This window comes from Anabrus simplex, chromosome 8 (genome assembly GCF_040414725.1).
Source record: "Anabrus simplex isolate iqAnaSimp1 chromosome 8, ASM4041472v1, whole genome shotgun sequence".
Taxonomy (NCBI): domain Eukaryota; kingdom Metazoa; phylum Arthropoda; class Insecta; order Orthoptera; family Tettigoniidae; genus Anabrus; species Anabrus simplex.
This window is the reverse complement of record NC_090272.1, coordinates 191,304,184-191,329,614: the sequence shown is the minus strand read 5'-3', so window position 1 is coordinate 191,329,614 and position 25,431 is coordinate 191,304,184. Positions and strand designations below refer to the sequence as shown.

Sequence of the window (25,431 nt, the reverse complement as noted above, 5' to 3'; positions counted from 1 at the left end):
CGCAGTGTTTATATCGAGTGAGGGCATATGGCGCAATTGTAAGTTGCCCTTCGGATGAGAATGTTAAGCCTTGAGCTTGTTATTCGACAGGAGAAAGCTACGTGCCGACACCGGGTTTCACTGTCCCCCAACCTCATCATAACCATCATCTCACACTCAGACGCACAGCTCGCCCATGGATGTCAGTAAGCTGCACCAGGCCAGCCGAACATGACTTCCGACACTCCCGGCACTAAAAGCCATGCACTGAATGAATAAAAAGAATTTCATGACCTACTAACTTGCTGAATTGTCTGTAATTTCCTGATGTCTCTTACGATTAGTCTGCCATGCTTTGTTCATAGCCAGCGAATGAGCTCGTTATGCCATCGCTTCACAAGTCTAATTCAAAGTCAAAACATGTCTTCCCATTTGCTCTTAGCTACCGTTGGTAGCTCCACCACGGCCGACTGGATCCCTCGCTGCGCTCTAGATAGAGCGACGCATCAAGTCGGCCGTGCTCCCACACAGTGGAATGCATTCGCCTGCGTGTTCCATCTGAACCAGAAGAAACTTGTATGTAGCCAGCTGTGAGTCATACTTCTTTCGTTAGTTTTTAATTATTTTTTTACGTCTTGTCGGGCCAACTGCCTCAGACGGTGGAAGCGTTCGCTTTCTGAGCCCAAGTAGGCGGGCTCGATCCTGGCTCAGTGTGGTGGTATTTGAAGGTTCTCAGATACGTCAGCCTCGTGTTCGTAGGTTTACCGGCACGTACAACAACTTCTGTCGGAGAAAATTCCGACACTTCGGTGTGTCCGACAACCGTACAAGTAATCAATGAGGCATAAAATCACACCGGGGTGAAAGTCTGATAATGTCACAATTGAAAATGCCTAAAGAGTTTCGGTATTTTAAAGTAAATATACTTTTAATTCCAGGGCAGGAAGTCCCTGTTAGAAAAATGACAAGATCGAATATCAAGAATCTTATTTTGAAAATAATGTTGGCGCTTTTAAGAAACTACTCATGAAGTTCCTTAATTCGAAATTCAAGGAACATCTAGAAATTTACGAATTATCCGAAGTTCAAAATAACTATTCTTCTTCTTCTTCTTCTTCTTCTTCTTCTTATTCTTATTCTTCTTCTTCTTCTTCTTCTTCTTCTTCTTATTCTTCTTCTTCTTCTTCTTCTTCTTCTTATTATTATTATTATTATTATTATTATTATTATTATTATTATTATTATTATTATTATTTGGAAAGATGCATACTGTAGTAAATGTCGGTGTCCGACTCTGTGGTGTAGTGGTTAGTGTGATTAGCTGCCACCCCCAGAGGTCCGGGTTCGATTCCCGGCTCTGCCATGAAATTTGAAAAGTGGTACGAGGGCTGGAACGGGGTCCACTCAGCCTCGTAAGGTCAACTGAGTAGAGACGGGTTCGTATCCGACCTCAGCCATCCTGGAAGGGGTTTTCCGTGGTTTCTCACTTCTCCTCCAGGCAAATGCCGGGATGGTACCTAACTTAAGGCCACGGCCGCTTCCTTCCCCGTTCCTTGCCCATCCCTTCCAATCCTCCCATCCCCACAAGGCCCCTGTTCAGCATAGCAGGTGAGGCAGCCTGGGCGAGGTACTGGCCCTCCTCCCCAGTTTTATCCCGGGCCGAAAGTCTGAAGCTCCAGGACACTGCCCCTGAGGCTGTAGAGGTAGGATCCCTCTCTGAGTCCGAGGGAAAACCAACCCTGGAGGGTAAACAGAAGAAGAAGAAGAAGAAGAAGAAGAAGAAGTAAATGTCGGTGCTTTCTAGCCGAGGCGGTAACCGTGTGCTTGGTGTATACGGAAAGTTGTGGGTTTGATTCAACCTCAGAAGTAAGCCACTGTACCTCTCGGTCTACTGTAAAGAGTAGTGTTACGGTATTGGGAATGTGTAAGTTAAGTTACCTGTGAATGTGTATGTTATTGTCTTGGCCCAGTTTTACGCGCAGATTCACTTCCTGACGCCATCCCTACATGGTTAAATATATTCTTTATTGCGTGTTTCTTTGGTGGTAGGTAGTGTGTGTGGTTGTGTGGATATGAGTGTGTTGGGACAAAAGTATAACATAACCAGTCTACGAGTCAGAGAAAATAACCATACGCGATTAAAATCCTGGATCGGGAAACGAACTCTAAACCCTCTGAACCTAAGGCCTGACCATTCAGCCAAGGAGCTGGACTATCTCCGCATGATTAATAAGCGAACATCCTTTCAAATCACTTGCCGAATAGCTTTCTGCTTAATACGTATGTCATGCGCCGAGCAAGTGGCTGTGTGATTTGGGTCACATAGCTATTAGTTTGCATGTGGGAGTTAATGGGTTCGAACTCACTGTCGGCAGCCCGGAAATAGGTTTTTTGTTGTTTCCCATTTTCACACCAGGAATATTGTGGAGCTGTACCACGGTCGCTTCCTTCCCATCCCTAGCTGTTTCCTATCCCGTCGTCGCCATAAGACATATCTGTGTCTGTGCGACGTAAGAAAGTCATGCAGAGGCTCCTTGAAGCCAAAATTGCATGCTTCCAGTTCATTTTCACCGGGCGAGTTGGCCATGTGGTTAGGAGCGCGCAGCTATGAGCTTGCATCCGGGAGATAGTGGGTTCGAACCCCACTGTCGGCAGCCCTGAAGATGGTTTTCCGTGGTTTCCCGTTTTCACACCAGGCAAATGCTGGGGCTGTTCCTTAATTAAGGCCACGGCCGCTTCCTTCCCATTCCTAGGCCTTTCCTATCCCATCGTCGCCATAAGACCTATCTGTGTCGGTGCGACGTAAAACAAATAGCAAAAAACAAAAAAAAAAAGGTTCTTTTTCATACAGAAGGGGTTCCGTTTATGCTCCTCCTCACTCTAAAATACATCAATATACTTAACTTTACTTACTTTCTTAGTATTTGGAGCGGTTTTTTTTGAACGAGTCGTCGTTGAAACTTAGAATTAACTCAAGTTTTTATTTAAAAATGTGAAGTACCTAAGCGTTCTATTTTACCACTGAAAAATGAAAACCTACAACCTGTGTTCTAGTCATTGACCGGGTCAGGGATGTAATAAGTGAATCATATATAGGCTATTAGTACGATGGGGACGCCACTCTTAAAGTGATTTATTAATAACTGATAGATGCTATGAAATGAGAATGGAGAGTGTTGCTGGAATGAAAGATGACAGGGAAAACCGGAGTACCCGGAGAAAAACCCGTCCCGCCTCCGCTTTGTCCAGCACAAATCTTCCATGGAGTGACCGGGATTTGTACCACGGTATCCAGCGGTGAGACGCCGACGCGCTGCCGTCTGAGCCACGGATGCTCTTATTTTACCACTAAAACATAGGAATTGTGTTCGGTTCGATTTATAGAGTTCTTGAATTAACCAAATTCTACTGAACCATGCTGAAGAAATATATCAGAATAGTTCCATATAAGGAGAGAAGTTGGTAAATGACGAGTATTAATTACAACACGCACAATCTTTATTCGTTGTTTTATGAAAGCGTTATTAGTAGTCATGTAGGAGGAAACGAAATTACTTTCTTTATCGGGACCGGGGATTTGTGATGAACAACTTACGACAGAATGTTCTGTCTTCTCTGAACGATAGCCAAAAAGTACTATTTTTGCAATACGTACTTCAAAAATTCAATACTCTGCTGAAGGCTCGATATTAAATTATAAAAGGAGATACACATTTTAGTTTTTAAGACATGACATTTTAAGACTGAAGATAAGTGCCTCGATATCGTTCATTGTTATTAAATATTGTTAAATATTGAAATTTGTGGCTACGTTCCTGACTAAACCTCAATAATGTCAAGAATACGCCCTGGTTAAAATCACGCTATGAGATAAAATGAAAAGATAGTGTGTTTGTCGATGCTAGCGACGCCATATTGCAGCACGATCTGATAAGATACTGTCATTAAGTTGTATGTTATCTGATTGTATAACTATATCTAAATTATCAAGTTCTTCTAATTACGAAACAAAATTTGTGTTTCCTGTTTGAAGCAGGGAATGGAGTGTGTGATATCACTGATGAACGATATCTGTGTTTACTGTGTTTGCTGTGCCTGACCAGAAGCACGGATGCTTGGTGTTAAAGTGCAAGTGCAAGTGTTAAAGAGTTGTGAACAGTATTTTCTATTTTAATATCAAAGTAAAGTGAAAAAAATGACCTCTTTGAGCCTAGCAGTTGTGTTGTAACAAGATGTTGAACCGACAGCTGGGTGGTGGTTAGTAGTAGATGTTGTTTTTATTATTAACAACTGCACTGAAATTGGGAGATATCCCGGTGTCAATCCTTGGTTACAATAGCACAGCTACGAAATTAAACGAAAACAAAAAATACCAACAACAACAATAACATAAGGTAAGGTAAGGGTTATTCTGCCCGAAGGCAGGTCCGAACCTCCGCAGAGGTATTCCTGAGCCGGAGTTTACGTGCGGTAGGGTGGCCAGTTCCTTTCCGCTCCTCCATTCCCTTACCCCCCACCAACAGCGCGTGGCAACCCATCCAATTCCTGACCACGCCCAATGTTGCTTAACTTCGGAGATCTCACGGGATCCGGTGTTTCAACACGGCTACGGCCGTTGGCAATAACATAATATGAACACAAAATAAGAAAATATAGCCTAACAGAACGCTAAGTAAAGGAAGAAGAAGAAGAAGAAGAAGAAGAAGAAGAAGCCTATCAAACCAATACGTACATGTTATCGAATGAATAGAACAAAAAATAAATGAAAAATACAAAAAACATGAAAATTTAAGATTACCTTCGAGTAGTGTAACTTAATTACAAAGAACCGCATAGGAATCCATATAAAAATGACACAATAGGGCCTAAAACTTATGATATTCCATTACAAGTAGCGTAACATATGGTGTTACTCAGTAATTAACACAAGTTTCACAAAATATAAATAAAATGTCCCATTAAATTGAGTGTAACACGTTAATTACAAAGCAATCGCATACGCATACGCATTCGCAGATAACTTAAATATCCCCAATGCAATGCCGTAATACTGCTCTTTAGAGTAGGTTGAGTGGTACAGTGGCTTACTTCTAACTTAACATTGTATTTACAACGCCATCACGTACATATTTATACAAATGCATCAGGACATTGAAGTCTTTCAATGAAACATTTTTTTTTTTCGGAAAATGCACGAAGACTGGTGCAATGTTGAGCTTCATTATCTATCTTCGGCTCCGTGTCTGAATTATAATTGTCATGGCCTTCGATTCTGGGGGTCATGGGTTCGATCCCCAGCCGGGTCGGAGATTTTTAACTGCGTATGGCAATTTCCTCTGGCTCGCGGACTGGATGTTGCTCTTCATCTTACTGTATAAACTCGTAGGTATATCCATCTATTCACAACACACTGCACTACCAACCACAATAGAAACACTCAAAAGAGAATACATCTCTTACCGTAAGGTCGACGTCAGGAAGGGCATCCCGCAGTAAAAATGGGACAAATCCACGCAAATGTCCGACTTCAGAGAAATTGGGAAAATGTCAAGAAGATGAATACCGTATTTACCATAGTATTGAGAATAAAACAATGTTTTATCGCTCTAATTTAGTTCTAGGATGGCCTAAATTAATACACACACATAGTTTTTTGTATATATACACACACACAATTCTGTTCAACCACGAATGACCGGACTCCACTAATTGCTCTTTATTTAGGCTACACGTCTCTGTCCTCTTGACAGCGGGCGGTCAGCAAGTGGTCTACCTCGATGGGCGATAATCCGTATTGGCTGTGTACCTTTCACTTTCGCACGCTCCGCTCCTTCGCCTCGTTCAGGTGCATGCAGAGATTTGAAAACAGGGCTGCTGATCCCCACAACACACGATGACTGTTCCTTGGTTCGACTCCAGAGGAAGTCCAGTAATTCACACAGCCAACACAGCAACTCACTTGGCCGCTTTATACAAGGACACAGCTTAACAATGACAACTAAACAGAGTCCACAAAACAGCAACAACTCAACAGCAGGCTACTAGCCAGCAGGGTCGGGTATGAGGTGAGATGAATCTGTCGTGGCGGTTTTCATGACCGGATGCCCTTCCTGACGTCAACCTGATCAGAGGAGTCAATGAGATGAACTGAATGACGTGATATATGATAGTAGTCTTACGGGAATTCCGTGGTGGACAGAGATGAAAGAAAGTGCGGGCATGAATGTGTCGATAAGACAATCAGAAGATTAATTTAAAACTTCAAAAGTAGAGCTATATTTCTTTCTTTGCTATCTGTTGGTTTCTTTTCAGATGTTCAATTTTAACAAACAATTCGTTAAGCGAAAACAAGATTTCATGTAGGCCTACAACAATAAGATATACAAGTAATAAATGACAAGAGAACCTTTGCTCCACAAAATTATCTAGGAGACTATGCTCCAAACATAACATCATTCCAGCCTTCCAAAGGCACCATTCGACCTTTACATTAACACCTTTAAATTAACAGAAAGAGCATCTGTGCTCTATAAAATTTACACTTAGGAACCTATTTCCAGAAATGTCCAGGCCTATCAAAGGCACAACCTACATTTTACAAATTCCAACATTATTCACTGTCTTGGATGCCCAACAGTATTCAACATTAGAAGGAATGACATTGATTGTAACAGGGGGGCACGTACCTATTCTACAAGGCCTTCGATAAAAACAAAGGGTTAGATAACTGGCCCAAAAACCAAAATGGAAAGAAGGCGGACACATGCACTTCTTGAAAATTGAAAAGAAGACCTTAAAACCCTATTTGGGCTTATAGCCCGAAGTTACAGAAGCTAAGCCTATACTACTGAGGTGACTCGATGGAGAAAATATTTAAGTTACAAAGATTACAAACTGAAGGTTACAAAATCATAGTCACCTCAAAATCAAGTTGAGAGGGAACACTAGAAGGTAGCTCACTCTCTATTCCCTAATTTCAGATAAGGTCTTTCAACTAGTTTGAAATTTACCTTTAAAATTTGAAATTTACATTTTAGAAAATGAAGGTTACATTATTAAAGATTGAAAACCTTCCCCTCGAGCTAGCTTTCAAAGACTATCAATTAGTTAAACCAGGACTGCCATTACCTTGAGCAGGTGGACTTCTCGAAGATGGACGAGGCGCCTCCGCTTCTGCCTCTGTAGACTGGAACGATCACTAAGAAAACCTGGCCTGAAAATGTGCCAGCTTTTATACCCAAGGGGAAAGTTCCAGAAAGCTCTGGGCTAAGGCCCAACACACCCCGCAAATCTTATTGGGTAATTAAATAAATACCAGAAACCTTTGACTGGATGAAAAATAAATATGCAAAATTTTCTGTTGGCCAACATCTTAAGTTGGCGGGAAGAGATAGAAGTGTTGTAAACTTCAACACATGTACACACAAAAACAATAATCAATTCAGTTTAGGAAACCTTAGAATACAAAATTACTTTACTCATAAGAATAAATTACTACTAAATTATATTACTAAATAGAAATTTTAATAGTCAGTCTTCACACCAGAGGGCATAACATAAGTTTATAGTAGAGACATCTGTAGGAAAATGTCCGAACTTCTTGTATCAGTTGTTGCGAGTTTTAGATTTTAGATGGCATTCTCCAAGGCGCTTCATTTAAATGAACGGGGCGGGTGTACCTTACGGTACGGTAGGAAGGAAGAGAATGAAGCCTGATGCCGGCATATAGCCTACTCCTGTCGAATAGCACCAAGGGACCTGCTTAAGGCTTAACGTCCCCATCCGACGGACGAATCACTATCCACAGCATCATATGCCCTCACTCCATATGAGCACTGCGGAGAGGTTTGTAATTTAACACATATTTTTGGCACACAACCTAGTGATTAGAAATTATATACCACCACCTCCCCTACCCTGCCGGCCAATATTCTGACCAACGGGACTCGAACCGGCTAACCACGGTGTCAGACCGTTCAGACTTCGACGCCTTAACGATCACGGCCTACAGTAATTCGCTCTGTACGTACAGACAGCACTACCGTGCGCGCACCTTTTAGCGATACATGGACACCCTAGTGCTGAATAGGTCGACATCGGGTATCTTCGAGATTCGTATTGGCAACCTTTGAAACACAAACTATGAATCGTTGTGCGACATCTGGCGTACACTTTACGTACTAGTACTGTTGCTGTTTATACAGCAAAGCCAAATTATAGAATTTATGCTGGGAACAAGATTCGGTTCGAGAAATGTTATATAATGTTAAATAATGTTATATAATGTGTGTGGGACACAGTTGTTGGCATAGGATAATAACTGTATAGAAAATTCATATCGATCGATCATATTATCGATTCAATTCAGATTTCAAATCCATTCGGTTGGCAGTATAAGCGGAACCGGGAGAGCTCCCTCCTTACTCCTAACCCCCGTACAAAGTAATATCAGTAAAAGGTGCGCGGACTATACTGCCGTCAAGCTCCAGTCAGAACAGTGTGCCATGGCACCACCAATGTAATAAAGAAAGAATATGAGATAGGCTATTTTCCTCCAGAGAGCAGTTTATATTAAATTTCAAGGAAACGTATGCAGAGTTATTCTGCCTTCATTTGAACATGTGCGCAAACTGACATGCGCCCTGGCGGCACTTGTTTCAGTATGTGCGCTAGATCTCACCGCTTCCGAACATAAGACACTATACAGAAGATTGTTTGGCTTGGGTTTCTATGTGCTGTTAAGTACTCCAGGAGTGCCCAGTGGCTGCGTGATGTAACGCTTCAGTGTATGGCTAGCACAAAGTAGTCAAGTAGAGAACACCCAGCGTTACCAATATAGCGATTTTGTCACTATATCGAATGACTATTATATCTTCTAACGAAGGAGTGTTCTTAGGTCTCTCCTGTTAAAAACAGAGATACGCAGCAACCTCTCTTTAAAACTCGTATTAGCGACAGAAATAAATCTTTCTCTATTTGTGATGTAGCAATCTAGGATTTTAGCAATGCATTTTGTTCTCATTCATTAATGTAAGTTGGTGATACAGTTACCTTTACTTACCACAACGCAAGTACAAAATATAAAAATCGCTAACTTATTCTGAATACGTATGTATGTATGTATGTATGTATGTATGTATGTATGTATGTATGTATGTATGTATGTATGTATGTATGTATGTATGTTCAGTCGGTCAGCGATTCCGCTGGTGGGATCCTCAACAGCTCTGCCATCAGCTGTTATAGATGGCCTAGGCATCACTGAAGAGGCGTACTAGGGAAATGAGGAGTGAGGTAGTTTCCCGTTGCTTTCCTCACCGAGCCAGAGTTGCTATTACATATCAGTCTGCCAAGCCCACTGAAATGCATACACCAACCGACCCTATGAGCAACATTTTCACACCATTCATAGCAGGGACTGGCCGCATAAGGATTGGCATTACTAGCATCGCTCATACCTCAGTCACTTTCATATTGTCAAAGCCAAGGATAAGACAGAGACAGATCTATGAAAGTAACAAAATTGCTCTAGCCTATACCAGAAGACATAGTGCACTGTAAACACTAGGTCCTGCCAGCAAAGGCATTATTCTGAATAGCGTCTTAAAATTATTTTTCTGTGTAATCAAATAGAGCGCAGCGGATATTCCTTCCAAATGTACTATATGTGTGTAAAGTAGCTTTGAAATTGAAGGTAAGGCATTTTGTAAATTTCAACTTCACGGCAACTGAAATTGTGACCAAGTGTTTATGAGCGCGCTCATGTTCACATTGGCTAATCCAATGGTTATTTCTTCCTATGTGAGGCACCGTTCTTATTAGTTCATTTGAAGGTTTCGTTTCAAGTTTGAAACAGATACTTTTGTGTTCATTTTTTTTTCTTCTGAGAAACCGGGCGAGTTGGCCGTGTGGTTAGGAGCGCGCAGCTGTGAGCTCGCATCCGGGAGATAGTGGGTTCGAACCTCACTGTCGGCAGCCCTGAAGATGGTTTTTCGTGGTTTCTCATTTTCACACCAGGCAAATGTTTGGGCTGTACCTTAATTAAGGCCACGGCCGCTTCCTTCCCATTCCTAGGCCTTTCCTGTCCCATCGTCGCCATAAGACCTATCTGTGTCGGTGCGACGTAAAGAAAATAGCAAAAAAAAAAAAAAAAAAAATCTGAGAGGTTGTTAATTTATTCAGTAATTTCTAAAACTGAATTTTAAGAAAAATGCATATGGATTAAAGTAAATATCTACATTAGTTTCTCAATTTATAAATGTATGTGATTTTATAAAACCAAACCAAAACCAAACCCCATGGCACTACAGCCCTTGAAGGGCCTTGGCCTACTAAGCGACCGCTGCTCAGCCCGAAGGCCTGCAGATTACGAGGTGTCGTGTGGTCAGCACGACGCATCCTCTCGGCCGTTATTCTTGGCTTTCTAGACCGGGGCCGCCATCTCACCGTCAGATAGCTCCTCAATTCTAATCACGTAGGCTGAGTGGACCTCGAACCAGTCCTCAGGTCCAGGTAAAAAATCCCTGACCTGGCCGGGAATCGAACCCGGGGCCTCCGGGTAAGAGGCAGGCACGCTACCCCTACACCACGGGGCCGGCTATGTGATTTTATAGCATACGTAAATGCGCACTGTTTGAAAGATGTGTTTACAAATTTTGAATTTGCTAGCACCACCAATATAATAGAATAAGTACCAGACGCTACTGCCCTCATACAAAGTTGTAAAGTCTGTACCTATAAGCGATCAATCGCAGGACATACGTTCATAGGGACTTCTTGTGTTGTTTTGGGGGTGTATTACTCGCCCACATTACTTCCCACGTGTTTGGGGCCGGGCTGAGTGGCTCAGACGGTTGAGGCGCTGGCCTTTTGAGCCCAGCTTGGCAGGTTCGATCCTGGCTCAGTCCAGTGGTATTTGAAGGTGCTCAAATACGTCAGCCTCGTGTCGGTAGATTTACTGGCACGTAAAAGGAACTCCTGCTGGACAAAATTCCGGTACCTCGGCGTCTCCAAAAACCGTAAGAGTAGTTACTGGGACGTAAAGCAAATAACATTATTGTTATTACGTGTTTGGGAACACTCTGTATTTGCAAGGTCATAATCAGCTAACTGCTCCGACACGTCCAGTAATGAATTATAGCACTACCGTCGATTTTACGGCAAAACGATTATTACTAGAGCTGTCGATCGATTAAAAATTTTGATCGGTTAACCGAATGTCTTTAATCGATTAATCGAATTTTAATCGGGTTCCCACATTCTTGAAAGCTTTATTTAAACTTAATTCTTACTTTGCTCTCTCAGCTCCTAGAACGATATTTCTTGCATTGTCAGTGGAAACAGTGACAACTTTGTTCTCCAACTACCATTCACGATATACATCTTCAAACTGTTCTGTGCATTTTTTATTTATTTATTTATTTATTTATTTTTTGCTTTACGTCGCACCGACACAGAAGATAGGTTGTCACATTTTCTACTGTCCTTCTGGCGATTGGTATCTGCCCATTCGCACATTACCTGGAAATTCCTGGAAATTTCTTAATGATAGTCGCTTCAAGTACCTTCCCCACATCCTTCCATTGTGCCACTTAACTGTGTTTTGTAAAGATCCGCAAATATACTACAATAGTATGAAAGAAAGATATGAACATCAGCTTACTTTAATGACCAGTCCATCATACAATAGCTGAGGCTAGCACACCAAATGGCAAATAACAATACAATACGTAGGTTTTATGCCACAACAAAATAACAGTAATTTTTCCTTTACTACACTACTATTTTAATCGGTGCGATTAATCGACTAAAGCACATTGATCGGTTTATCGGATTTTTAGATTAATCGGTTCGATTAATCGATTAAATCGACAGCTCTAATTATTTTATCATTGCGTATAGGACATAATTAATTTGGTCATTAACACAAGTTTTATTGAAATCTGTGTGGTCCAAACCAAATAGTTCCCTTGTGAGGGGGACAGCAGCGGGTGGGATTCAAATTATCGTACTCGCAGTGGACAGTGAGTTGCTTTCACATTTTCGCATCTCCTCAGTGGTTAGCAGCCATCCAATCTCGAGCGCCTTGCAGATAAATCAATATCACCTACACTGCATGGGACTTCGGCATGAGACCTGTTATTCATGCTGACCTCATTTGATACGTATCGGATATAGGATAAGAAAACAACTTACCCGCATGTTCCTTGTCTTCTGTTTAAAATAAGGAATACGCAAGTTAAATAACTTGTGGCAAGGCGCGAGCCGCGAGAGTACTCGGGAGTTAAACTGATCGGTTTATCCCGGAGTCATTCACCGGAAGTTGTAGAATCAGACTCGGGACGCTGGCCGGGTTGCTTTGCGGTTGGGGTCGCTTAGCTGTGAGCTTGCATACGGAAGTTGATATGTTCAAATTTCACTGTTGGCAGCCCTGAAGGCCTCAAGGCAAATGCTGAGGCTGTACCTTATTAAAACCACGGCCATTACTTTGCCAGTCTTAGCCCTTTTCCATCCTTGCGAGGCCGAAAACCTTTTATGTGTTAGTGCGATGGTAAACCACATAGAAATTATACATCCGGGACAAGTATACAAGTGTTATTGGAGGTGAATCCAGTTAGAAGTAACAAAGAAAGCAGGGAGATGTCACTGTCAACTAGCTTCTCACCAAGTCCACCGTAGTTTGAATCGCAGGGATTCTTAGAAAACAAAAAATAAATAAATATCAAGTCCTTGTTATTCAAAATTTCCACGCCAGCATCATGTCGGTAGATGTACTAGCAAGTAAGTGAATTCCTGCGGGACAAAATTCCGATATTTCTGCGTCTCGGAAAACCATAAAAGTAGTTGTGGTGGTGGTGATTATTGTTTTAAGAGGAAATACAACGGGGCAACATTCCTCTCTTAACACTATTCAGAAGCCGAAAAGGAATAGGTCCGACCCTTCCAAAAATGAAGGTATCAGAAAAATAAAATGAAAGTGTTTCCAACTTTGTACGAGAAATGTTAGTAATAGCCTTACCTGGCACATCCTGCGTCGAGAATAGAACAAGAGGTAACCAAGTTGAGAGCCTCCTCCCCCCACCCCCACACCACCACCTTTTAGTCGGCCCTTACGACATGCAGGGGATACCGTGGATTTTACAGCCCTCACCCTCAGAAGAAAACGAAAGTAAATAGTGGGACGTACAGTTATTAATTATATGTGGACCGATGACCGAAACAATGCAGCATGCAGTGGCGTACGCAGGCCCGCCTTTTAGTCGCCTGTTTATTAATAGTAATAATAATAATAATAATAATAATAATAATAATAATAATAATAATAATAAACTTCAACATTACAGGCACAACTGTTTAAGACCTACATAGTAGTATAGGAAACGCAACTAAAATACAGGTATATGCTTTTGCATAATCAGTCTTAAGAATGAACCCCTCTTTGACGAAATTCTGCGTACGCCACCGACAACGTGTATAGACACCACGATAACACATCCATTAGATGCATATTGTGGACAGAGTAAACATAATAATGAGACTGAACTATACGATGTCCTTTGTCCGTGAATGACAAGAATGAATGCAACAGCTAATTAGTTGGGGAAATAAGTTTTCTTAGCGAGATACTAGTTGGAGAAGCCGGTCGTCCAGTTACGTGAAATGGCATTAAAACGGCCGTAGGCGGTAGTTAAGTTTCAACAATGGTAAGCCTACAGGAAGAAAAACAGGGCCCAATTTATAGTTGACGGCAGTAAGAGAAAGACAGAACACAAGCTTTCGTGTTGCTAGGTGTACCTCTCCTACCATGAGCTGATGCAACCCGCTGTATGGTTACTTCACGGACCAATCACGTGCCTGAACTCTCCCCACTTCCAGCCCAAGCCTGTTCCCCACGCGACCTCCAAACAGATGAGAGCTCGAGAGTCTCTTTGTTCTGTCAGTTGGGTTGGAGTCTTAGGCGAGAAAGGAAGTGTGTTACAATGAGTGCGTGAGAGTGGAAATTATTGCATCAGCTGATGTCCAGTTGTGCAGTGTTTTCTCTGAAATAAGTGGAGATAGGCGCAACGCGTACGCGGTCACTGTGTAATGATAGAAAGTAGGACTCTTGGTACGTCTGAAGTAAACGGATCGAGCCGGCGGACGTGTCCTGTAGCTAGTTTTAGTGTTCGTGTAGGATATCAACGCCGGTTCGACGTCGAGGAACAACGCCAAGATTCCAGTCGCCAACAAGAACTCCGACCCGGTTGGGGCCGAAGCTGGTGCCGCCGCCGTGCCAGAAGAAATGGGGCAGATCGGCAGAGAAGTAAGTTTTTTTTATGGAAGAAAATAAGATCTTGTAGAGATTGATTAATTTGGGTCATTATTTTAATAGATTTTCAGTGGCTTATTATTTGTATTATTATATTACTAATTACCGGCGTGTTTGTGCGAGAAGAGAAGTCCGACGAATGCCGGTTCATGTATACTTACATCATGTATAGTTTGTACTTTTCTAACAGTTGCGTAATATGCCGTATTATTCAATAGAAACTTGAGTGCCGCGGTCCAGAATTGGTAAAACCTATATTTACTCTATCGCCATCTCTGCTTGATAATGTTTTTGTTCCAGCTTATATATGGTATTAACTTATAATCATAATAAAACGGTGTAACTGTTTTTCACATTCTCACTATTTATTGAAGTGTAGCAAACGATCTTGTACAACGTCTTTTAGTCTGAGATTGAGAATTTACCTATTCCGTGTTCGAGCAATTTGTCATAGTTTTTTGTCTCTGTTCTCCAATAATTCCTCTTTAAGGGAATGTTCTGCCCCTATCGTATCAGTGATGTTTAGTTCCGTTCCCCTCCCCCTTCATTTGTCTCTGAATTAATTTCTTCGCTAAATTTTGTACGCATGGTCTAGGTTTGAATGGTTACTGTATGATTATTAATAGGAGAACTCGATATAATGTAATGATGGCCGGCCGGCTTTAGATATGGTCTGTCGGCCTAGTTTTCTATACCGTTTGGCTTATTGGCTCGTGTTCTCACGGTACTCATGTATGTCTTACATTTCTCACACAGGTTCGAATTGCTGATGTACATGAAATGGTCGCGTCAGGATATTGGCGAGGAAATGCACGGTCAACTTCCGTGCTACTTGGATGACTTTGTTTAGCTGCTAGGCTGTTTTAATGTCTTATAATTTATGGATCAAACTTAATTCCTTTTTTTTGTTGGAGATATTGTTCTGAGTGATGTGCTTTTAGAAACAGTTCGTGCGAGAACTTTGTAATTTGCTATTATTTTGCGTCATCTCATTGCAGACACAAAAACAACCACCTTTTTGGATAAAAGAAAGAGTAGAAGACATGAAAGAATTAGACATAACACTGGATGATTTAAAGAATAAATCAAAGTAAATAAATTGAAGAACAGTAAAATTAGATTCCTACCAAAAATTGATAAAAGAGAAACAAAAAAAAATGTATTTTCTGAAGAAGAACGATGACGATCAGATAGAATGAAGAAATACTGGAAGAACAGAAAAGAAAGATAAAACATAGAAGACCGGACAGAAATTGACTACAGTGGTCCATTGCGTCCGTAAAAGCGCAGTAATAATAATACCAGCCTAGTTGATGACAAGCTTTGATATTTTTAATCTTGAACCCGCGATTTTCGGATCCGGGGACTGGCACTGTCACTAATGATGGTAACAAGACAAGTTATTCTATATTAGCTGAAATATAAAGCGGAATATTGGAAACGCCCTCTCTTAGTTACGCGTATATAAGGCTAAAAGACGCCGGGATGATGCGTCTGTTCATTTGGCATTTGCTATCAGTTGCCTAATTGAGTTGTTAGCTCTTCTTTATGAGAACTGGGATGCCGAGAACCAATGCTACACTAGAAAAGATAGGGTTATACACACACTGCTGATTATGATAAGCGCAATTCAATATCATCAGAATCTATTTACTGTGGAAACTGCAGTGTGGAAACTCAACTTGAAGACTTCGTTACAGTGTGTGAAAAAGCTTTTATGGTTGCTTCGTACGGCAGCATTTGAGGGCACTTGGACACGATCATCAGTGGATGAATGCTTGATGAATAGACTTCTGATTTTAGGCTAAGTGACTATTCTTTGTGTAGGGTTGGGTGTTCAACAGAGATTTCGTGGTGTCTAGAATATTTACATTGACATCTCCAGGATTAGCGTGCTTGCCTGTGGTCACAGGGGTCCCGGGTTCGATCCCCGGCAGGGTCGGGAATTTTAACAATCATTGGTTAATTTCGCTGGCACTGGGGCTGGGTGTATGTGTCGTCTTCATCATTTCATCCTCATCATAACGCGCAGGTCGCCTATGGGTGTTGAATCAAAAGACCTGCACCTGGCGAGCCGAACATGTCCTCGGACACTCCCGGCACTAAAGCCATGCGCCATTTCATTTCGACTTCCTTTAAGGTGTGTACAGATTTTTTCTAATTATTAACATAGTTTGGTTGTATTTTATACTAGAATTAAATCAAACGAGTTGCCTAGAATAGTGGCGTGAAACTGAAATTACAGGCCCTATTCAATGCTGACCGAATGAATAGGCCCAAGTTAATATAAATAAGATGATGTAACAGACGGCTTTGTTTTAAATAAAAATTTTTGAGTTTTGGCCGGGTGCCTTTTCTGACGCCGCGCGACTTTTCAGCTGAAATTTCGAACCAGGAATCAACTTGTATTAGAACTTCGGTCGTGCGAGTAGATAGCAAATATCTACCTGCCCCTTCCTTCGCGAAAGAAATTGCACTTTCGACATTATCGAAGGTCAGTTTTAAGGGTTTTCGTGAGGCGCATCGAAAAAAATAATTTTTGTCTGTTTCGTTCTCCAACTTAATTTATTTCTTCTCTAAACCTGGCCCAGTGTTAGATCGGCTAGTGCAAGGCCGTGTATTATTATGTCGTTGTTGGCCTTCATTCATGCTGTTGACTCACTTGTTTTTTCGTTCTATTTTAAGAGGCTCAACGGTCCACAATCTCAAATACCTTTGTATCGTTAACTGCGTGCGACTTCTTAGCTCCTTGACTTTCAGCAGTTTTCAAGCGTTTTGGGAAGCGCTCTAATCTATCAAATAATTGTTTTCGTTTAGATGTTACTCACATATCGTAAGGGGGCGTGAAAGAGTGGTTCATCTTAAACATCATGAATGAATTGTTTCCCGATAATACTGCTTCCGGTTTGGTATGGTTACAATTAAACATCACATAGTGCTGAAAATTCTGGTCGTTAAAGCATAAATTAAAACATCAGGGTCGTCGACCCGATGGTGTAGCTGCTCCCAGTTTAGAATTCAGGATTCCGGTGATTTTCGATTCAGTTTTCACCCTCCCGGTTATAGTACCTGGATGTTCCGCCCATCCTTTTCATCCAGGGGAAAGTGACAATGGAAATATGAAATGATAACCTACTTCGATATCGATATCCCGCGTTAGTAGCACCCCCTCTCCCCCCGCGCGTGTAGAGTAGGTACGGCGTTCGGGTAGGAGTTCATGGTCATTGTAATTCATTTTTCCTGTCAGGACGCCGAGCATCAGAACGGATAGCCACATCTCGTCTAATCACACTCAACGGATTGGACAGAACAAAGAAAGACAAAGGGTAACCCACTTCTCCTAAACCTGTACGCTGGAACTTGGTCTGTGAATTACATAGTTTATCTTAATACGAGCGCAGGCAGCATATAAAATAAGTTACACTGCATCTTTTGCATGAGCCTAGCTAGACTAGTAGAGGACATTGAGTGAATGAATACATAGAAGAAACATCGTATAATAACAAACAATAATCAATAAGCAGGCCATTGTGGGAGGATTGATTCACCGTAATAATTGTTAATATCTAACCTGATCACTTTCTCAGATAAGACACAATGGTTCGTTCTTTGTTCCCTAACGGTCGTCTCCACCAGACTACCTTGTGCCCACCTCGGAAGCTGACTGCGAGGTCCATTCTGCTTTGTGCACAGAGTTGCTCTGCCCCTCCATCCCACATGATTTTTATTACCCGTTCCAGCGCATGCGCATTGAGTATCCCCACTCTTGTTGCAGTTGCATCTGACAATCGGCAGCGTGTATGACTTCTTGAAAATTACATGCGAGTATTGTCTCCTGGTTTCGGACGAGTGGCCTGTTTTCTAGGTACGTACCTGTTAGGCGGTCACCAGTTCAGCCCCCTTTTTTTTTTTTTCTTCTTTCCCGTTAGTGTCCGATGATCGTCGTATTCACGAAAGAAAAAAAAAAAGAAAAAATCTTTTGATCTAGTGCTCTATAATTTTAACGAACTAGGATGAATCGTCTAAGGGCAGAGCTACCATCTGATTCAAAAGTACGGATACTCCATCGTATCATCATGACTTATTTATAAGTTCCAAAAATCATGGACTTTCTAATCGTCGTTTCTTAAAGACATTGTCAGAAACACCTGTCGCATACTAATATTTTACTATGATCGTATGTCGCATTTTTATTTTGCGGAGTTTTTAAGGCGAGGTTTTTTCGTAGAAGTTCGAAAATCATATTCTTTGTCATTTCGAGTAACATACTGGTGGTTAAAACTTTAAACCTGCAAAAACATTGTGTACCACCCCCTTGAAACAGAAATGAAGCAGCTATAACTTGGCATAATTGAAATTGCTCGAGATTTGTTCCTAGAATTCCGAAACATCAGATTCCTTATTTCGATTAACATAGTTAACACTTTGAACATGCTGAAGCAATGTATAATATACCGCCCTTCAACATAGCTGTAGTTTAGTATATTTAGTTTTGAGGCTCGTCCACCCTACCGACGTTCAAACTCGAGTATCCATACGTTTGTGTCCAACTGCAGGCAAAATGGATAGGCTCCATTGGTTATTGGATGGTTCTGTAGCAATGCAAGAGAACCAGTGAGATGTCATTTTCTAGGAAGACTGTGATCCATCTGCAGGGTAGTCCTCGAAATTGAATTCAGACTTGTGGTAAAAGAAGTTTCATCAGTGCCAATTATTTGATGTATGAATATTCATTAAAGTTTGTATGCGTTCTGATGGTGCTTTTGTAATTTGCAATTTTTTTGTGTGTGTCCAGCATGAAATTGCAAAGTTATGTACAAACTTAATAATGGTTAACAAAAACACAAAGGAGAATGGCAAGGCTAGAGGCTATTAACACATGCACGATTAAATGCCGCTAAGCCCGGAATTCAGCAGTCCGTTTCTATGTAGATACAGGTTATCCAGTGTGCAGGTTTCATCTTGCGCTCTGCAAATCAAAACATGTTCTGGATCCTATACTTGGTAAAAAGTTATTGGAACTATTAACAAGTTTTTGCTTTCTGTTATTTGTTTTCATGTACTATTTGTTACTGCAACTTTGATAAGGTCTGTTGCCTTTATCTGCATTGAGTAATGCAAAGCCAAAGCTGAGTCAGCTCTTTCAGGTTCCTTCGTCGTGAACCGCCGGCACACAACACGTAACAATACTCCGAAGTTGAAGGACTAATAAAGGTACGGCTTTACTTCGCACTAACTACTTTCACGGTTTTCGGAGACGCCGAGGTGCCGGAATTTAGCCCCGTAAGAGTTGTTTTACGTGCCGGTAAATCTACCCACACGAGGCTGACGTATTCGAGTACCTTCAAATACCACTGGACTGAGGCAGGTCCATACCTGCCAAGTTGGGGTCAGAAGGCCAGCGCCTCAACAGTCTTGAGCCACTCAGCCCGGCAGTTGAAGGCCGCTTAATTCTAAATAATTCTGGCTTCTGTGAGGGTTGATGCCTTGTTTACGAGCATGTCATTTCGCCCAGTTGAAGAATCTCGTATAGGTGCCCTATCATTAGAGGCTTTGTTACGGTTACAAATTCCCATTGATGGGCGTGGGTCAGCCCCCAACTACCAGGCAGCGCTGAAGCTATGCTTGTGCCAGGCCCCTTGAATTCAATCATCCTATCCGACCTTCCTTTAAAATAAATATATGTATATATATATATATATATTCGTGGCGTCGACCTCTGCAGATCTTTTGCCACTACTTTCACCATATGAGCCTGCGTGTAAGTGTAGTGTGGAATATGAGGAAAGGAACGTCAAGGACGATATAAACACCCAGTCCCCAGGCCAGGGATATTAATCATTTACAATTAAAAACTCCTGACCCGGCCGGGAATCGAACCCGGGGCCGCCGGGTGACAGGTGGAAGCGTAGCCCCTACACCGCGAGGCCAGACTTCAGACCTCCCTTGATCAATTCTTGTTTTCTTCCGATCGACCGTATTAGGGTTTCGAGACCTATAGGCTTAAAATTTCCATGCCCTTTTCAACCCTTTCGTTCGCAGATATCTTTTTTCTTTGGAGCTCATTCCAATTTCCTTTCATTAGTAATTACTAATTAGTATTAATAAATGATCCCCGCCATAAAGCTTCTGTTAGACATTTTGAAAGAGGTAATACCCGGGAAAAGAAGTATTGTTCCAATGAATTTTGCCGTGCTGTTGTTCAGTATCGTATTAGATATATTCAGGTTCGATACTCTAGGCTGGTCGTCTTAGAATAATACGTCGTGAAGTATTTCGTTGTTCGTGTCCTACCCTCTCCTTGTCTGCGAGAGATGCTGTGATTTTTGAGATATGCAGTGGCTGGAGAAGAGTATTTCTTGGAAGTTCGAGTAGCTCTCGTTCTCAACTATGATAGTACAAGTACGTTAATAACACAATACAGTGGTGCTGGTGATGGATTTAAAGGGAAGTAAAACCGGGCAACCAACCTCTTCATTCTAATAGGAGGAACATTTGAAGAGGTTCTACTCTCGGTAAAGGTAGGGAAGGACCGCGAGAGGGGACTGGCACAAGTAAATGGAAGCATTGCCACACTCGGCTCCTGTAGTTGCCTTTTATGATAGGCAGAAGATACCGTGGATGTATTCCATAGTCCCTCTCCACAGGATGGTATGCTGTTGGTTGGTATTTGTAAGGAACTGTATTGAACTAAATACTGTAATTTTTACCAGCATACGATTGTTATGACGGTTCTAGACATTTGGATTCGGAGCAGTGACTCGGAGAGGGACTCTTGACCCTCACTTTGCTGGCGGTAGGTAGAGCCGTGTTACTTATACCTTGGGGATGTTTGTTCTTCAACTTGTTAAAGATATGTTTAGAATGACGTTTAGAAACGTGACTCCCCTAAAGAGATTTAAGGTGGACTGCAGAAGGTACTTCGACACACAGACAATACTAGTTGATTCAGATATTGAGATAGTCGAATACACATTTGCACCTGGCGATCCGAACATTTCGTCAGACACAGCCGGCACTAAAAGCCATACGCCATTTCATTTTACCCCCATAATTTCATCCCGACTTTGCCTGTTAGGTTGTTACCTTTACACCGAAATTTGATTAGTTTTTAGAAGAAAAGTATTCCACAATAATTAGGCGGCCAATTGCCCCAATCTGCACATCACGTTACAGAACCGTTGAATGACAGGGACGATCTCTTGTAGTTAATAAGACAGGATTCCTCTCATAATTCCGCTCACTTAAGGGAGAGCCATTGTTGAGCGTTGGCTTACGTGTGTTAACTGGTAGCAATCATGTTAATAGGTCCACAAGGCTGAGAGGTCACGTGAGCCCGACACACGAGTCGCAGGAACGGATTCTGCATGGCTCTTGACGACTAACCTCTCCACAGTACATCCAGCCACGATTGGCTGCCTCAAGCCGTTGGGAATTAGCAAAATAAAATTTGAAAATATTTACATTTTTCAATTTTATGTCCTATTTAAAATGGCGTAGTTTTTTTGAAACCAATTCTACACGTAGAATCGTAATTCGTTATTCATGTTTGCGAGTTCAAATTTGTCATTTTTTGACATACTGTGCATTTCTAAAACCATCTTCCATAAGGACTGTGGTTTATCCTGATTTGTGCAGTATGCTTCATTTGTTAAGTTGTTAGCATTGTAATACTGTATTTAGGTGTTAATTTAAATATTGATTGTGAGAGTTTTCTTAGTGAATTAGGCCTACTCTTACCTCAGTTATAGGAAATTTATATTTTAATTTTAATGTGCTCAGAACCACATGAACCTACCAAACCAATACCTAATTAAAATTCCCAGAGATGAGATGTTATACGGCAGTAAGGACAGTGACTGGATCCAGATGTTACTAGTTAAGCAGGATCGATTGTGTCTTTAAATATGCTAGTGTAGGGACTGCTTAAGAGAGGTGGTGGTTCACTTGGAAGGACCTGAATTCGATTTCCTGTTAGGAAGTCGGAAAAATTAAGAAAAGTGATTGCCTCTTCTGGAGCGGCACATGACCCCGAGGTTCACTTGACCAGCACCAATCCGGGGGCAAATGCGACCAGACTACTTGGTGCCAAGCCTTTTTCTGCTCCTCCATTGGTTTTCATGTATGGAGATAACTCTCGGTGCTGTGCCGAAGCCCTAAACTTGCATTATTAACGGCTGTGAATATGCCTAAAAGAACAATGAAGGTGGGAGAGGCATCGAGAGATTAGCTGTTTGGACTGTTATCCGGGAAAGATAGGCTGTGGGCCTTTTATGTGTATTGCAGGACTGTCATCCAGAGGGATAAAACTCTAGTTTCAAGAAATATTTGACAAATCTAAGTGGAAGCATATTGGGCATACATCTGTGTTCTTTTTCTTTCTTCACCCTGAGCTGTTTCATCCATGCTTTCTGAACTACTTTCCGCTCAACTGCGAAGTTTCTCTCGCCGGCCAGGTTTGTAGTCTGCTACTGCCCTAGGCTAGGCTCTCGCCCTATTTGCATATTATTTTATTTTGACTGTGTTAAGTATGGCTGTACCATCTCTCCTTTCTGGAGCCTACGTTGCTAGCAGAGTGAGGTTCTCTCCAAGATGGAAGTGCTAGTCACTGTTCAGGTTGCCACTGGCGACTGTTCTTGTGGCTCAGAAATTAATTTTGAATATTTTGTTGCAAACTGAAGTTCGGGGTTTGTAGTCAAGAGCTTAGTATTGGCAAGCAGTAGGTAGAGGGCATAAAAGGCGTGAAAGTGACTCCCTTTTTTTCACAAAATATTATTGGCTTTACGTCCAACTACTTTTTCAGCTTTCGAAGACGCCGAGGTCGGTGTCTGAACTTTGTGCCGCAGGAGTTCTTTTACATGCCAATATATCTAGACATGAGGCTGACGTATTTGAGCACCTTCAAATACAACCGGACTGATCCAGGATCGAACCTGTCAAGTTGAGGTCAGGTCAGCGCCTCAACCGTCTGAGCCACTTAGCCCGGCTGTCTTCACAAATCCCCTATCGTAGAAGTGGAAAGGAGTTGATGAGGGCGGTCACGTTGGAAAGATCGTTTCGAATACATAACGGTGTTCGTCATAAAGGCAAAACACCTCACTCAATGCAAAGTAGTGTTTCCCACGGTTAATATTTCAGGGGGTGTAGGCGATGTCAGTTAATTGATTTTGCTTATTGGCTTTTTCCTTATACTGAGTTTGTTATTTTGATGATAGCTGTCGAGAAAACTTGCAGAGTGTTCACAGGATCATAGTAGCTGTTCTTCCCGTATACACGCCGGCTCGGTTGGAAGGATCCCCTACTTTCTCTGACCAAATTTCCATCTTAGTTTCACGAGGAAAAAGCCTACCCATGTATAGTCGCCCAAAAAAAGGAGGAGCACATATTTCTTCAGAATTTTAACTATCAAAATACAATTCACGTCCTCTGTAGATAAAAACGCTGTGGATATCCACGATAAAATATAGGCTCAATTATTTCTAATAATAATAATAATAATATTTGCTTTACGTTCCATTAACTACTTCTATGGTTTTCGGAGACGCCGAGGTGCCGGAATTTAGTCATGCAGGAGTTCTTTTACGTGCCAGTAAATCTACCGTCACGAGTCTGACGTATTTGAAGCCTTCAAATACCACAGGACTGAGCTGGGATCGAACCTGCCACGTTGGGGTCAGAAGGCCAGCACCTCAAACATCTGAGATACCCAGTCTGGCCCAGTTATTTCTGAGAAAAGTGTACTTGACAGGAACTTACACAATACCGTGTGCTTTTTAATTTTTTTTTTAGCGACTGTAAGTGTAACGAAGCTTGTTTTGATGGGCTTGCTTATTATGTTGCGCGTAATAGGTAGGCAGAATGTGTTGTATAATTGTTGACTGCCAATTAGTTTAGATTAGCAATTTGGAGGGGTTTACTCGTTCCGTTCTTAACGGTGGTTGTTAGATATATATATATTTGAATCGTGTTCCTTCATAACTGTACTGGCTAGTATGAGTCTCCTTTCATGCAGGTTATACCTGTGGCACCTGGTCGTTTCTGATAGGTTTTCTCATATCTCCTTCCTATCTAAGAAATTTAGGAATTATATTTTGCCTTTGGAAAGTAGTGGATGTCAGTGAAATTTATAGAAGTCTGCATACGAATTCAGCATATGCACATACATACACTAATGTGCACGGTACATTTAGTACGTCAGGCACGAAGCCTGTACTACCCAGAACCTTTGATAGTAGCAGCTAAACCTAACAAATCAATTCTGTAATAGAGGTGAAGCCAGACAGCTCTTGCCGGTTGTAACGCCGTCTTTTTTTTTTTTTTTATGTAGAGAATTAGAGAACTTCCAAAACGGCGTTGTTGCATACCCAAACACCTAACAACCTGCAGTCTTTTCCTCACAGTTTGTGAAGTCTTCTGAAAATAGTTTTTGTCCGATAAAATCACAATTTAAAAATGAAACTAAGTACATGAGATGCTTTCCGAAATGCAACATTTATAGACATGAATTCCTTATTCTTCTATCGTTACCAAGCAAGTTAGTTGCGTAGTTCGGGCCGTGTAGCTGTTAGTTTGCATTCGACAGATGCTGGGTTCGAATCCCACCGTTGGCAGCCCTGAAGAGGGGTTTTTGTGGTTTCGTGTTTTCACCCCAGGCAAGGCCACTGCCGCTACCTCCCCATTCCTAGCACTTTCACATCCTTGCGTCGCCGAAAACCTTCGATGATATTTTAGTGCGACGTTAAACCGGTAGCAGAAAAAAGTTATTTTTAATAACTGTATTATTGATGTATGCGAACTCTAAACTAGGCGGTTTTGCTTGGAATGATAGCAGGATGGTGCATATCGGGAGAATGCAAATGGCTAACAGCAAGTATGAGATGATAAGATTAGATAAGGTGAGTAATTCATAGTGATATTAATATGAACATTCAGCGGACAGCTTCGGTAGCAGTTTCTATGGCTTTTCATTTTCCTAAATGAGCATTTGCATCGACTATATTAGCCTACTATCCGTCGTAGCTTCCCTGTAAGTTATCTTTTTTTCTTTCTCTTCAAGTTCAGAGTTGGTACACTGTCGCATGCTAAGAAGATAAGTCCGACAGATTTTAACGGCGTAATGTTAACTTTTAGTCCTGCGTTCGAAG

At 41.6% G+C, this 25,431-nt stretch overlaps 1 protein-coding gene across 4 annotated transcripts in view; it reads left to right on the top strand.

Moving 5' to 3' along the window:
* Sesn (Sestrin) overlaps nucleotides 1-25,431 on the top strand; it is a 92,557-nt gene that overhangs the window by 48,130 nt on the left and 18,996 nt on the right. The window contains exon 1 of one of the 4 annotated variants that reach the window (XM_067152578.2): nucleotides 13,900-14,281. The exons of 2 other annotated variants lie outside the window; for them this stretch is intronic. In XM_067152578.2, the coding sequence (XP_067008679.2) occupies nucleotides 14,261-14,281 (21 nt within the window). In that variant the 5' untranslated portion in view covers nucleotides 13,900-14,260. Of the gene's footprint in view, nucleotides 1-13,899; nucleotides 14,282-18,133; nucleotides 18,153-25,431 lie in introns of those variants that run through there. One more of the 4 variants, XM_067152579.2, reaches the window with a different exon arrangement.